A 14,005-nucleotide genomic window follows, 5' to 3' on the forward strand; every position below is an offset into this window, starting at 1 on the left:
CATCCGATCACGAAACAAGGGATGACAATCTCAATCTACTGATCCTTCTATTCCCTCCAAATTACTCATTTTCACTTTTCTTCTTGTCAAAATCCAGGTACCATCTCTCTCGAATAGTCTTCCCGTACTTATTGAAGATGATCGGGATCGGAACGAAGGCAAGAGCAACAAATCCTAGCAGCGAATTTCCCCATCCCAGTCCAAGAGTCCGAAACATTCGAGGCCCCGCGAGTGGAAGGAGAGCTCCGACCAGCGACCGAGTCATTGTTAGAGCAGCATTAGCCGAGGCTGCATACTTCGGATAACAATCGATAACGTAAGTCTGGGTGGGCATGTAGACTCCCATCATGCCAAACCCAAAGGGGAACATGCCAATGATGGGCACGATCCAGAAGACATGTTTGTCGGCTGTCCAACCATACCAAAAGAAACTGATAGGTAAGATAGCGGAGAAGATTATCATCGTGGGCAGACGCATCTCGGGCTCGAATTTTCCTCCGTTCCGGGCTGTGAGCTTTCCAACAACGCGATCGTTGGTGAGCCCCATGAGAGTAAGGCCACCTAGGAATCCTAGTCCGATCCCAAGATACGCGAGACCTGAAAGACCAACCGAAAAACCATAGGTGCTGGTGAAGACATCCGGAATAGTTGTAAAGAATAGATAGAGTAGCCCATAGATGAGAGCCTAAGGAAGAAACTCCTATTAGCCAAACCCAACCCAGCAAACTTCAACAATCCCACTTACTATATATATCGCAAGCAAGAGGACGATGGGCGACTTGCACAGAAGTAAGATCGGCCTAGACAGGCTCCTTCTCAGAAGCTGGCCAGGGGTACCGACGTCATGGCCATACTCATAAGCACTCTGAAGATCCGTCCGACCTAGCTGCTTAGCCATCTTGGCTGTCTTTTTCTTGATCAAAACGGGGGCATAGGTTTCCTTATTGAAGATTTCAATCGCAGCTTGTACGGCACCACCCACAATAAGCAAGAGCCAAAAAACCCATCGCCAGTTCACGCCTTCACTAAGGAACCCACCGGCGATAGGGCCTACGACCGGTCCAATTAAAGGCCCCATGGTCCAGATCGAGGTGGCAGCCCCGCGCTGTTTGATAGGAAACATGTCTGCAATGACTCCCGCACCAAGTGTTATACAGCCGGATCCACCGATGCCCGCAAAGAGTCGACAGACAATGAGTGTTTCAATGTTTTGAGCGAGAGCGCACCCAATTTGCCATACGACAAAGAACCAGTTCGCGCCGCTTAAAACAATCCGTCGACCGTATATCTCGCTTAAGGGTGCCAGAAGGAGAGGACCTATCTGAAACGCAACAGGGTTCATTAATTGAGTTTGCCTCGGTATAGTCGGCGGCGGGGATGAACTTACCGTATATCCGATGAGAAAGATGCTGACACTTAGAGAGAGAATTGTCTCATTTGTTTCGTTGAAGTCCTTTGCCATGAAACCCACTGCGGGTGCGAACATGCTCGACGCGAGTGGGGAAATAAAGGTGAACGCGCTGAGGAACAAAAGCAAAGTCCATTTCTTCTTCGCGGAGAAGTTCTGAGGATTTCGTGGATCATCTTGGCTATCCCAGCCAACTATACCGCGATCCAGGTCGGTTTCTGGATATAGAGGCTCAGTGATGTCTTGAGGAGTAATTTTTTCGGCATCAAGCTGTACGCCTGTTTCTTTGTCTTCCTGGGAAGACCACTCCATTTCGAAAATTAATCGAAGCTCCTTTCGCCAGGGAAGAAATGCAAACGACTTGAGACTGAAGATATAGAAAGGTTCTGGAGAGGTTGCAAAAAGACGCAATCTGGGTCTGTGTTCTACATCATTGCGGTGTATGGCGGAGGCCGCCTCGCACTTACCCCAGACGGAGCCGAGTACCCGTATTACATCGAGTGGTTCCACGTCGCAAATGGGTCATTGATGCCTGCCATTGGCCGAATGATGCTTGCTCGCTCCACGGGCGCGGGGCAGGACTCCCCATTACCCCGTACTGCGGGGGCCAATCCACGGGCACCGGCCAGATTGTTGATTCAGCGGCCCGCTTTTCCCGCGAAAGAACCAATGGAGATCCGGAGTGATTTCTAAAACAAGGCGCACTGATTCGTTTTTGCCAGGCGCTGATTCGTTTTTGCCGGGCACTGATTCGTTTTTGCCAGGCACTGATTCATTTTTGCCAGGCACTTACGCGCTATTGGCCTCCGTCTTGCACATCCTTGCACATCCTTCTGTATAAACGCAAATCTAATCTCCCTGCAAAATATCCATCTCAAGCTTTCTCCATACAATTGCACGTCGTCAAGCATCCAGGTGACATTAGGAGCGGATATAAATAATCACAGGCTAACTAATAATTGTGAACTAGCTCCCTAGTTTAGCTTTCGTTTTCCGGTGCGATATTGAAGGGAGCCGAGTCTTTCCACAACACCGAGGGGAAAGCCTCTCAGAGGAGGAACGCGACCATGTCTCGTGCGGAATTGCAGCGGGGGCGTTGCCGAGAGTTCCATTCGAATCCGTGGGGGCCTTCAGGCGCATCTAACCGCTGGATTGGCCTGAAATGAGAAGCTGGGGATTCGGTTGGCTCACCTTGGCAGCTTCGAGGTCGGTGCGCACTCGGCGATGAGCAGTCTATGCTCGGCGATCCATTCGACCGGTTCGGCAACTTGATCCAGGCAAAGCTATCGACCGAGAAAACTTGCCAGCCGCTTGATCCTTATGTTCCTCTCGCAGAGGGGGGGAATATAGATTTTTTACCCTCTTCTCACGACTCGTATCTAGGACCTAGCCAATCCGAGCTTGGGTAGTTGGGGAGGTCGGTCCAATCGGACAAATGATCCAGCAGACCTTTGGGAACTGGTCAGTGAGGGGAGGGCTCAGAATGGGTGAGGTTGCTTCCTACACGTTCAATTGCTGGATTTCCGCTATCCAGAATGATTTCGCTGCTCGCATGCGGTGGACACTGACTCCCGCCTACCAAGTAGCAAATCATCCGTCTTCGGTGAAGATATTGAATGGTACTACGGTCAAGTCTAGTTTTGGAGCAAGCGTACTGCTTTCAGGTACAGTTCAAGATCCAGATCAAAACGAGATTCCTTCATCTTGGTGGCAGTATGCTCAAGGGAGCGCATAGCGAAAGTATGTCTCTGTGGCTATTGGCAAAGACGTCGCAAACGTTACTGCTCCGTATGCGACGCCTGGACAGACTGTATCCATCATTTTCCAAGGGACTGATAATGGGACTTTCCCATTTACAAGATACAGCCGTATATTCATCGAAGTCGAATAAGTCCCGAATTTACTCTACAAAGCTTATTCATCTGGGATCTACTATAATTCGAATATAATATCCAGACAATACTTTTACTTATTCCTTGGCTCTTCTGTGTTGTTACATCGTTATGCTGGACTTCATAAGACGTAGTAGTTGATACTTTTCGGCTTCTAGCTTATTTGCTCTTGTCATTGATCTTGAGGAGCTCGACCTCGCTATAATGTTGTCAGTCTAGACCGAATGCAATGTCCACGGATCAGACATGAAGGCTTACAAAATCAGAGTCGATCCGGCTGGGATCTTCCCAACTGCCCTAGAAAGAGATGGATATTAGCTCACGTTACTCAGGGGGTATTCAAGGAGCATTTACTTGTCACCGTAGGCGTAGTCACTGAACGTTATTGTTAGTTGCTTTTTTTGGCATTTCATGGAGGCCTTAACTGACGGAGTGATGGTCAACATTGACTTCTCACCGAGGCTCATTTCTTGAACAGCCTCATCCCAACCTAATCAAAAATAACCGAAGTTAGGAGTTGGACAGCCAAAAGAAGTTCGGTGCTCAATGAGTGGAGATGATTACCCTTGATAACCTGCCCCACTCCGATCTGAACGTTCAAAGGGCCCCGACCGGGTGTCCTGGAGCTGTCAAACCTGTTTGCAACAGTAAGGAATTGAGTATCATCTGTTTAGGAATATCCAACCTACTGCTTTCCTTGGAAGCCCTTGTTGGCCTTCTTGGCATCGTAAAGCCAGCCAGTGTAGTGGATGGAGATCTTGTCCCCGATCGCAGGCATGCCACCACTGCCGCGGGTGATGATCTTCCTTTGGACGCCCATCTTGTCGTATTAATTGCTGGGAGAGTGAAATGACGAAAAGTCGGGAGGGGTGAGAAATCAACAGAAAGATCAGCAACAAGCAATATTGATTGTATTTTTCTGAGGCGGGGGGATATCACGATAACGCTAAACCATATTCAGTATAACGCATTGCCATGCTTCAAAAAATTCTCGTTATCAAGCTTTTCATTATCCAAGGAAGCAAATCATTCAGGATAGTGGGTTAGAAAGACAACTTGCTTAGTTAGGTAGCCTGGAGATTCCTTCATACTAACAGTACCCAGTGTAAAATGCACTGTATCAATTCTCAACCCTCCAAATACGATCGACCGCATACTATGGTACTATGAAATGGAGTCCGTGACCAAGGAAGAAGCTGGCGGCACGCGTCTTTGGTCAGGAAAAATGCTTCGTGAATATTCGTCGCAAGAATGCTGCTTTCTACTAAAGAGAAAACAAGCTAGATCTATGCAGTATGGAATAACCATCCCAACTTACTTGGTCAGCCAAATCTACTTGAGGAACTCAGAAGCTCACCGCCTGCCGCATGACTCGTTTATCAGCCAATCATAGCTTGGCGACTCGAAAAAAGCTGCTGAGCTAGTCCCAGTCAGGAAAGGCCCCTTCCGCGCGTGGCCGTGCACGGAAAAAGAAAAGGAAGCTTTTTCACTCGAACTTTTTCCTTCTTCTTTCTTTTCTTTGGGAAAGCTGGCCTCTCTCCATCAACAGAAGGTTTCTCTACTGTTGATCACTCCGTTTCAATACAGGGCCCGTCCTCATACTTTCTTTGCAAAGGCACACTTATTTCTTAAAATAATATGCCTATCACTCAGAAGGAGGCTGCTCCTGGCGCCGCCATGAAGGCTGAGATCCAGGACTACACCCAGGCCCTGGAGGTCTTGAAGACCTATCCCAGCCAAGATGGCCTGGATGTGGACACTCTGTTGGACTCCGACAAGCACGGAGCTCTGACCTACAACGACTTCCTCGTGCTCCCAGGATACGTCGGTGAGTCGCCAATTGGCGGGGTTGAAAATTTTTTTCATTCTTCGGGCCCACGATTCTAATCATGAACAATAGACTTCCCCGCCTCCGATGTTACCCTGGACTCTCCTGTCACGAAGCGGATCTCGCTCAAGGCCCCTCTGCTGTCCTCCCCCATGGACACTGTCACTGAGCACAACATGGCCATTCACATGGCTCTGCTCGGTGGCCTTGGTGTCATCCACCACAACTGCACCCCTGAGGACCAGGCCGAGATGGTGCGCAAAGTTAAGAGATACGAGAACGGTTTCATCCTGGACCCAGTTGTTCTTTCTCCTAAGGCTTCCGTCGGCGAGGCTAAGGATCTGAAGGCCAAGTGGGGTTTCGGTGGCTTCCCTGTCACTGGTAAGTTCCAACAAGAGTCCCCAATTGCCTATCTTATCCGTCGCATTTGATATTCTTCTTGATTCCCATTTTTGCATGATGATCAAACCTCTTTTTTCTATAACTTTCGTTCCACTGCTAGCGGCGAGAGCTGCGCTGTAGAGAACCGATTTTACCTGAGCATTCCCAATTACCAAATTCATTTGTGGACCGTCCATCGTGCAATACAAGTGCTAACATTGATTGCCTAACAGAGGATGGAACTCTTCGCTCCAAGCTGGTCGGTATGGTCACCTCTCGTGACATTCAATTCCACCACCAGCTCGAGGACCCCGTGACCGCCATCATGGCCACCGATCTGGTCACTGCTCCCGCTGGTACTACTCTGGCGGAAGCTAACGAGGTACTGCGCCGCTCCAAGAAGGGCAAGCTGCCCATCGTTGACAGCGATGGAAACCTTGTTTCCCTCCTTTCTCGCTCCGACTTGATGAAGAACCTCCACTACCCTCTTGCATCGAAGCTCCCCGACTCCAAGCAGTTGATCTGTGCCGCATCTATTGGTACACGCGAACACGACAAATACCGTCTCAAGCTCCTCATTGAGGCCGGTCTGGACATTGTCATCCTGGACAGCAGCCAGGGTAACAGTATCTACCAGATTGAGATGATCAAATTCATCAAGGCCACCTACCCCCAAATCGATGTTATCGCTGGTAACGTTGTTACTCGGGAGCAGGCTGCTTCTCTGATTGCTGCCGGTGCCGATGGCCTGAGAATTGGCATGGGCTCCGGTAGTGCTTGTATCACCCAGGAGGTTATGGCAGTCGGCCGACCCCAGGCCGCTGCCGTCCGCAGCGTGTCTTCCTTCGCTGCCCGGTTCGGTGTCCCCTGTATCGCTGACGGTGGTGTCCAGAACCTGGGCCACATTGTCAAGGGTCTGGCTATGGGTGCTAGCACTGTCATGATGGGAGGTCTCCTTGCTGGTACCACCGAGTCCCCCGGTGAGTACTTCGTCAGTAATGAGGGTCAGCTTGTCAAGGCCTACCGTGGCATGGGCAGTATCGCCGTCATGGAAGATAAGAAGGCTGGCGGCAAGGACGCCAAGGGCAGCAACGCCGGTACCGCTCGCTACTTCTCTGAGAAGGACCGCGTTCTTGTCGCCCAGGGTGTCGCTGGATCCGTTCTGGACCGTGGCTCCGTCACCAAGTTCATTCCTTATCTCGTCGCCGGTGTCCAGCACTCTATGCAGGACATTGGTGTGCGCAGCCTTGCTGCTCTGCACGAGGGTGTCAACGCCGGTACTGTGCGCTTTGAGATGAGAAGCGCCAGTGCCCAGGCTGAAGGCAATGTCAACATGCACAGCTACGACAAGAAGCTTTACTCGTAAGATCCAGGCTTCGGTGGTGTGCGGCCATCCACACATGTGAATAATTACGGGATGCCGCGGTGCAATTGGAAATACAAAAAAGGGGTATGCTAGAGTATGCTAGATTAGGAGTTACGATGTGTTACGTTTTTAATGCTATGAACTGATTATGCTGCATCAAATTTATCTCGAAAGTCAATATATTAAGCGTAATTCAGGTGTTCGTCCCGTCTGCACATGGCATGTCTAGCCCGATACGGCAAAGCTGCGCGCGGGGTACAGGGAGAAGCCTAGGCTCGGGTGTTTGCCGGCGAACTTCCCTCGGATTAGCAGCTTCGACTCTGGGGAATTATGACGGCCAAACTCCCTTATATTTCCAGTGGCTTTGCTTTGAGATCACCACAAAGGCAGATTGTTCCTTTTGTAACGCCATATTCGTTGCTCCTACCTAGCATTGTGCGCTGTCGACCTCGACCACTAGCACGCCAAATAGACGCCAGGAACTATTCGACAACATCAAGTCCAGTACCACCCCAGTCACGCAAGATGCCGCCTTCAAAAGGGACCGGAGATAAGAAGAGACAAATCGCGGTTCCTCGTCCGAGCTCCAGGTGAGTAGTTCTGTCAAAGCCGCAGAGAATAAGGCTTCGCGACCATACTGAAGACCGTGAACCGGGCCACTGACGCCATGATAGTGTAATTCTTGTCTCGCCCAAGAACGAGATTCTACTTCTCCACCGAGTGCAAACCTCCAGTTCATTTGCATCTGCGCATGTTTTTCCTGGTGGGAACTTATCCAAGCAAGATGGACCATGTCCACCGCCGGAGGACTTCAAGCACCACGATGATGCCCCTCCATATCGCCGGGCTGCCATCAGAGAGCTATTTGAAGAGAGTGGCATTCTTTTAGCTAAGAATAGTAAATCCGGAGAGCTGCTGTTCGTCGACGAAGCAGCCAGAGAAAAGGGCCGACGGCTCATCCATCAAAATCAGATGACTTTTGATGAATGGCTTAAGCAGCAAGATGCAAATGCTGAACCAGATATTGGTATGCTTCCACCTGATCAAGTCCAAAGATCCACTGAGCTGATTACAGGAAGGTCAATTGATCCCATTCACTCATTGGGTTACACCCCCCAATGTGCCCAAACGCTACACTACTCAAATGTACCTCTACTTCATGCCACTTCCTGTTAATTTGGATGAGAAGCTGCTTAGCAAACTTCCCAAAGAAGGCGAGCGAGAGGAGATCCAGGTCCCGACCAGCGATGGCGGTGTCGAGGTGACGGAAGCACAGTTTCTTCCTGCCTCGGAATGGCTTAGCCGCTCGCAGAAAGGAGAGATCATATTGTTCCCTCCACAATATCTTCTTCTACACTTGGTTTCGGGTTTCCTCGATCAGGATTCCCGATCAAGCGCATCGATCGAACAAATGGAGAAACGCCGAGCAGCTCTGGTCGAGTTTGTGCACTCTGGTTCTCCCCCGTGGACCGATATGTTCATTTCTCCCAAGGTGCTGAAAATGACGGACGACGGGCGGAGTGTGCTTGCACTGAATGAACCAGGCCCTGAATTGAAAGGCTCCGACCGGCAGGGTGAGTCGGAGCGAGTGGTTGTAGTGCGGTTCCAGAAAGGCAGCGTCAGGGAAGTTTCTGTTAGATGGAAGAAAGACATTATGACAGAGGGACGTGAGAGCAGCAGTCACTTGTAAACTTGGAAGACTCTCTATAACCTGAACCCATGCTGGCCATCTTCTCGGATAACATGTTGCAATTTAGACTAGTCTTGGTTTTCCAACCCTTTCGTCATCGAAGATGCGACGATTTAGTTGGTACCGGCTGTATTGCCACGACCTGTCACCAATAAAATTTAAATCCACGTCCTTCCCGTTCGGCCACGCCAGCCCTCGACAAGCAGTCACATGATCCACACAAATCAATTTGGATTCTGAATTTCGCGGCCCACCGAACAACCCTTCACCTCTAACCTCACCGTCGTCAAATTCCCCTACATCACAACCCGCCGAAATGGAGAACGAGAAGGGAGAGATCGTCGATCTGTACGTTAATCTGTCCTAGAAGCAACAATTCCAGAATCCCATGGCCTTAGTGTGTCTGGCCGCAACCGCAAATCATATCGAATATTCAAAATGATATCGCCTTGCGCTTCACGATGGCAGCAGCAGCAGACGCGGAGGCAAAGCGACCGTGGCAATTTCAATCAACCACAGCCAGCCAGGCTCGGGACATTGAGGAATCTGGAATTCAAGCTTATACACCAACCCTATCAGGTACAGAAGGCTAACAGTCTCGTTATAGCTACGTGCCCCGCAAGTGCAGCGCCACCAACCGCATCATCAAGGCCAACGACCACGCCTCTGTCCAGCTCTCTGTCGGCAAGGTTGATGAGAACGGCCGCTACACCGGCGAGAACGAGACCTACGCTCTCTGCGGCTTCATCCGTGCCCGCGGTGAGAGCGATGACTCCTTCAACCGCCTCGCTCAGCGTGATGGTTACCTGAAGAACGTCTGGTCTGGCAACAGCCAGCGGTAAATTCGCTACCTGATGGGTGTTGACGGGTTGAAATGAAGTATGTTCCAGTCCCTCAATCCGACATAATGCGATATCTTGATCTAACACTCTTGGTCAGATGAACTGCGGCTAGATGGTCCGGGTTCGGGGATTTGTTATGAAAATAAAATTGAGGGAGGAGGGGTACTAGAGATGTCCTCTTCGGCCTGAATGTTCTTTTTTTTTGTCCCCTCGGGAGAGACCCTGTTATCAGTACAGTCCTATCTATCAAAATGAGAATGGAATCGACGACTCAATAGGTCGGGTTTTCTCTACGAGGCCACCTGTTCAAAATCCTCTTTTCACGACTGTATGCGATAGATTATACTAGGTGGGAGGGTCTCCTACCGCTGCCCCTTGCCAGCAGTTAAGGCGTAACCAAAGCCTCAAATTTGATATCCAAAAACTTCATGACTATCTTGTATCTTGCCGTAACTTACCGCCTTGGCCCATCCCCTGCCTGCCTTTCTTTCCCTGTTCCTTTACCTTCTGAGATATCACTGGCAAATCGATGTTCCCTCACTCTTACAAACTCGGAACCAGCGAGTTCTGGATGTTCGTAACCATGAGCGAGGAGCTAGATAAACCTGTATTTTTTTTGCAGACACTTTGCCGGAGAACAAACTCGCCTCCACATGAGCCACTTTTTTCCTGCAAAGATTAATGCACTGTGGCACAGATACGGGCAGGACATTCCTTAAATAACCGATATACTATTTCACTCGGTCTCAGTAACCCAGCAATAGGATCTTCTCGCAATCTGTCACAATAGTCTCCAGCATCCGTAAACCTGTCGTATCATCTACTGACAACTTCTTTGTCTGTATGCGGTGGCGAACACCTGCAGGGCGCAAATACCGCTGTACACCTAATTTGGTGCATCTGTCGCCCTGCATACATTTAATTTGGCCAAGAAGAACACAGGCTATAGTGGGAGAGACAATGACAAGTGGCACCATAATGACAGAATAGAATGTAGTGGCCGTCTGCAAGACCCTATATAGATATGCAAGTTTCTCCTTGTCTGCATCTGACCTCGGGAGTTGTTGTAGACATTGGTTCTCTTCCTCATTGCCATGCCACAGCTATAATAAACAAGTTGTGTTTTCGACAGGTCTTATTAAGTGTACATCTCCAGCGGATGTAGTGAAGTAGGCGAGGGAAAATATAGCTGAAGAGAATTCCCCGGTCAATTTCGTATCTTGAAGATACAATTCTTGTTCCATTCGTGCAAGGCTTTATTTTGGCTTGAGGCTGAGGGAGCCCGAGTCAAAAACAAGCAGGTGCCACCCGCAGGTAACTACCATCCGCCCCTCGTTCCCCGCGACATCTGCGAATGCCCCAATTTTCCTTCATCTCACGCAACCAATCAATTGAGAGGCTTCATATTCCCATGATGAGTTCTTCACTCAATGATACTGGAGACGCACTTCTGCCATGCCCAACTTGGCTCTGGAGCACAAATTCTGATGTGAAGTAAGTCCCTATAGATCTAACACCGTCAAAGCGTTCTAACCCAAGTAGCGTCGCCAAAGATCGCTCCTGGTTCGGAGACGACTACGTCCCCTTCAAGTCCTTCTTCACGACTCTCAGCGGCGACGCAGTTGAAGTGGTCGGTATCGGCAGCGTGGATTTACCTGTTCAGACCACACCAACCGACGCAAACTCCAACGGCACTCTCCGTTTGAACAATGTTCTTCACGCCCCGGGTGTTGTGTGCAACTTGATTGCACAGTCAGAATTTGCATATGGAGATTTCCAGGTAGGATTTTACGGCAGACCCGATGGAAGCTCCAGGGGTGGTATATCCACATGCGATACCAACTCCCAAATCGCTTTTTTCAGACCAGATGGCAGGTTCTTTGAAGTCAAGCTCAGCGAGCCTCCGATTGGGCCTCGGGTAGGCCCGTCTCCCTTCAAACCCGACGTACTTTACCAAATCAATGCTTTCTGGCCTCGAAGCGAGCGCGAGCGATTCCTGAATATGCAGGCTTCGGGGAAGCGAACAGATGCTGAGAATGCGTGGATTAAAAAGCACTATGGCACTGAGTTCAAATTCCTCGCAATGCATGGGCTTAGTATCTACAAGGAAGAGGACCGAGAAGAGGGCCGAGCTATCATGCGGGCATTCATGGACAGTGATGAAGAACCAATGACTCATGCATGACCTCGGACATGGAATCCGACTAAGCACGGTGCTTTTCTCTTCAGGACATGATCTGCCGGTTATGGCGTTTATTGTGTGAATTTCGGAAATTGGCTGAGCTAGTTTCCTCGCTGATCAGGATTGTTTCGTCAAACTGAAGATGCGCGCTGAGGTTCATGTGGCGGGCCTTTACCATAGCCTTCTCATGGTTTATTCTTATTCTATCTTCATGGAATAATACTCGGGGCATCTTACTGGTAGACGAGCTCCTCTGTCTGGGAACAGACTGCCGTCATCTATCTAGATCGAATTAGTAGTTTCAATTGACAAGTCTTCCAAGGCTTTGACCGTCTTGCGGTATGCTGGTGCTAGTAGCAGTAGCTCCTTTACTTCACAGTTGGTCATCTACAAGTCGTAGGTCACAGTTGAACATAACACATTGTATATATTTTGATTCATCATCCTCTCGTTGACACGCAATACGTCTTCTCACATGAAGTCGTAATCTGAAGAAAGTCCGAGGTCTGCCTCAAAATCTCTACTGGCAAGACACCAAAGAATGTCGCTTATCTGTTCACAAGCCCCACCTATCTGAAACAAGTGGACGAAACTCCACGCTTTTGGTTCGAGTCTACTACTCCTTTTCTAGGCGAACAGCCGGATTAGACTCGATGAAGTTCAAGTCAACCTTGTGTCCAAGCAGTTCACGAATATTGCTGACACCGTACCTTCAAAAACAGTTAGTAGTCTGACAAATAGTACATATGACGGTTCAGTCCTTACTTGATCATGGTAGGTCTCTCGAGACTCAACCCCCAACCGTAGACTTGCATGTTCTTGGGGATACCCATAGACTCCAGCATCTCAGGACGGAACATGCCACTGTTACCGATCTCAACCCACTTGCCCAGACCCTCGTGGTAGCCGAAAATCTCCATACTAGGCTCGGTGTAAGGGTTGTAAGCCGGCTTGAAGCGCAGCTGGTGGATGCCCATCTTCGCGAAGAAAACCTCCATGAAGCCGATCAGACCACCGAGAGTCAGACCAAAGTCAGCAATGACACCCTCGATTTGGTGGAACTCAGCCAAGTGCGTAGCATCGACGGCCTCGTTTCGGAAGACACGGTCGATACTGAAGAAGCGGGCGGGGCGCGGGTTGGCAGCGAGCTTGTGCAGCACGTAGGCGGAGACGGAGGTGGTGTGGGTGCGGAGAACGAGGCGCAATGACTCGTCCTTGTTCCAGGGATATCGGTAGCCGATGGAGCCGAACTTGCCCTTCTCGTGGACCTCGTGCACGTTGTTCCAGTATTCCTGGTAGTCCATGGGCTTTTCCTTGGTGGCTTGCGAAGCGGGCTGTGCGGCTTTGGGACGGTGGGGGGTCATTCAGAGGGTCTTCGCGGGGAGGATCCGCGGTCAATGGGTCTGCTATGTAGAAGGTGTCTTGGAGGTCGCGGGCAGGGTGTTGTTGGGGCACAAACAGGGCGTCGAAGTTCCAGAAACCAGTCTCGACGTAGCGGTTGGTTGGCATTTCCTCGAAGCCCATCTCAAAGAAGATGTTCCGGAACTCCGCCCGCACCTTGTTCAGAGGGTGTAAAGCTCCGGCTAAGGCTGGGGTTCCCTTGGCGTTGAAATTGTATGGCTTGAAGGTGGCGGTCTTCCATGAGCCATTGTTGAGCATTTCGAAGGTGAGATCTGTTTCTTCCTTGACAAACTCCCGGGCATATTTCGGGCCCTTAGAGATGACGAAGTGAATATCCTTGGATAAAGTGATCAACTTCCTCTTCTTAAGGTCGTTGAGCGCCTTGGCATCGGGGAGAGACTGAGTGCGCTGCACAGTCAAGAGGTTCTCGCGAGTCTCGTCGACAATGGATTCCTGGGCTGGGCGTAGCAGGCCATTTTCAAGCTTGACCCAGCGACGCTTCATAGCGTTGCCCTGGGCAATCTTAGCGTTCTTCTCTCCAACAACCCCCGGTAGATCCGCAATCTTCAACCCGTCAAGAGCCTTGAGAACAGCGTCAAAGACCTTGGCTTCATGGCTGCCATTGGCGGCAATCTCTTCACCTTCCGGAGTCAACGTAAGCACCTCCTTTTCCTTGGTCTCATATTTGATCATTTCGCGGGAGGCGAGGCGGTCCAGCGCACTTTTGACATTCAATGAGGGGGTGGAGGGGAAGGCTTCGTTGGACTGTATAGGCGAATCGGACGCGGCCAAGGCCTCCAGAACGGAGGCAGTCAAATCGGACGCCATGGCTGCAGACGATCACCGCAGGGAATTCGGCGAGATTTATCAATGTGTGGGAGAGACGATCTTTCGGAGCCAATACTGCGATGACTCTTTTCCTCTATCTTATCCGGCGGGGCACAAAAGCCAAAATTGCCGTTCCACCCCGCCTTCACAGATCATGCGTTTTTAGTTTCCTGCTGGGTCCGTTTTG

At 50.2% G+C, this 14,005-nt stretch overlaps 8 protein-coding genes across 8 annotated transcripts; 5 read left to right on the plus strand and 3 right to left on the minus strand.

Moving 5' to 3' along the window:
- Nucleotides 1-61: 61 nt before the first annotated feature.
- N7468_005119 (MFS transporter) lies at nucleotides 62-1,720 on the minus strand (the record flags this gene model as incomplete). Its single annotated transcript, XM_058474416.1, has 3 exons — nucleotides 62-685; nucleotides 746-1,321; nucleotides 1,388-1,720. The coding sequence occupies 3 exons, from the start codon at nucleotides 1,718-1,720 to the stop codon at nucleotides 62-64; spliced, it is 1,533 nt and encodes a 510-aa protein (XP_058330156.1).
- Nucleotides 1,721-2,891: 1,171 nt separating this feature from the next.
- N7468_005120 (uncharacterized protein) lies at nucleotides 2,892-3,143 on the plus strand (the record flags this gene model as incomplete). The annotated part of the gene is made up of 1 exon (XM_058474417.1): nucleotides 2,892-3,143. One exon carries the CDS (start codon nucleotides 2,892-2,894, stop codon nucleotides 3,141-3,143), a length of 252 nt encoding a protein of 83 aa, XP_058330157.1.
- A 316-nt stretch (nucleotides 3,144-3,459) lies between these two features.
- N7468_005121 (FKBP-type peptidyl-prolyl cis-trans isomerase) lies at nucleotides 3,460-4,120 on the minus strand (the record flags this gene model as incomplete). Its single annotated transcript, XM_058474418.1, has 6 exons — nucleotides 3,460-3,499; nucleotides 3,559-3,597; nucleotides 3,655-3,675; nucleotides 3,730-3,790; nucleotides 3,865-3,935; nucleotides 3,990-4,120. The coding sequence occupies 6 exons, from the start codon at nucleotides 4,118-4,120 to the stop codon at nucleotides 3,460-3,462; spliced, it is 363 nt and encodes a 120-aa protein (XP_058330158.1).
- An 818-nt stretch (nucleotides 4,121-4,938) lies between these two features.
- N7468_005122 (putative IMP dehydrogenase) lies at nucleotides 4,939-6,875 on the plus strand (the record flags this gene model as incomplete). Its single annotated transcript, XM_058474419.1, has 3 exons — nucleotides 4,939-5,128; nucleotides 5,201-5,509; nucleotides 5,743-6,875. The coding sequence occupies 3 exons, from the start codon at nucleotides 4,939-4,941 to the stop codon at nucleotides 6,873-6,875; spliced, it is 1,632 nt and encodes a 543-aa protein (XP_058330159.1).
- A 525-nt stretch (nucleotides 6,876-7,400) lies between these two features.
- On the plus strand, nucleotides 7,401-8,565 carry N7468_005123 (NUDIX hydrolase; the record flags this gene model as incomplete). The annotated part of the gene is made up of 3 exons (XM_058474420.1): nucleotides 7,401-7,465; nucleotides 7,550-7,902; nucleotides 7,955-8,565. 3 exons carry the CDS (start codon nucleotides 7,401-7,403, stop codon nucleotides 8,563-8,565), a joined length of 1,029 nt encoding a protein of 342 aa, XP_058330160.1.
- Nucleotides 8,566-8,881: 316 nt separating this feature from the next.
- rps21 (40S ribosomal protein eS21) lies at nucleotides 8,882-9,407 on the plus strand (the record flags this gene model as incomplete). The annotated part of the gene is made up of 2 exons (XM_058474421.1): nucleotides 8,882-8,913; nucleotides 9,173-9,407. The coding sequence occupies 2 exons, from the start codon at nucleotides 8,882-8,884 to the stop codon at nucleotides 9,405-9,407; spliced, it is 267 nt and encodes an 88-aa protein (XP_058330161.1).
- Nucleotides 9,408-10,761: 1,354 nt separating this feature from the next.
- On the plus strand, nucleotides 10,762-11,592 carry N7468_005125 (uncharacterized protein; the record flags this gene model as incomplete). The annotated part of the gene is made up of 2 exons (XM_058474422.1): nucleotides 10,762-10,901; nucleotides 10,950-11,592. 2 exons carry the CDS (start codon nucleotides 10,762-10,764, stop codon nucleotides 11,590-11,592), a joined length of 783 nt encoding a protein of 260 aa, XP_058330162.1.
- Nucleotides 11,593-12,205: 613 nt separating this feature from the next.
- N7468_005126 (phenylalanine--tRNA ligase subunit alpha) lies at nucleotides 12,206-13,818 on the minus strand (the record flags this gene model as incomplete). Its single annotated transcript, XM_058474423.1, has 3 exons — nucleotides 12,206-12,299; nucleotides 12,355-12,881; nucleotides 12,916-13,818. 3 exons carry the CDS (start codon nucleotides 13,816-13,818, stop codon nucleotides 12,206-12,208), a joined length of 1,524 nt encoding a protein of 507 aa, XP_058330163.1.
- Nucleotides 13,819-14,005: the final 187 nt, after the last annotated feature.

Source organism: Penicillium chermesinum, assembly GCF_028974085.1.
Source record: "Penicillium chermesinum strain IBT 19713 chromosome Unknown utg000004l:1.0-3345178.0:1.0-3348027.0, whole genome shotgun sequence".
Taxonomy (NCBI): Eukaryota; Fungi; Ascomycota; class Eurotiomycetes; order Eurotiales; family Aspergillaceae; genus Penicillium; species Penicillium chermesinum.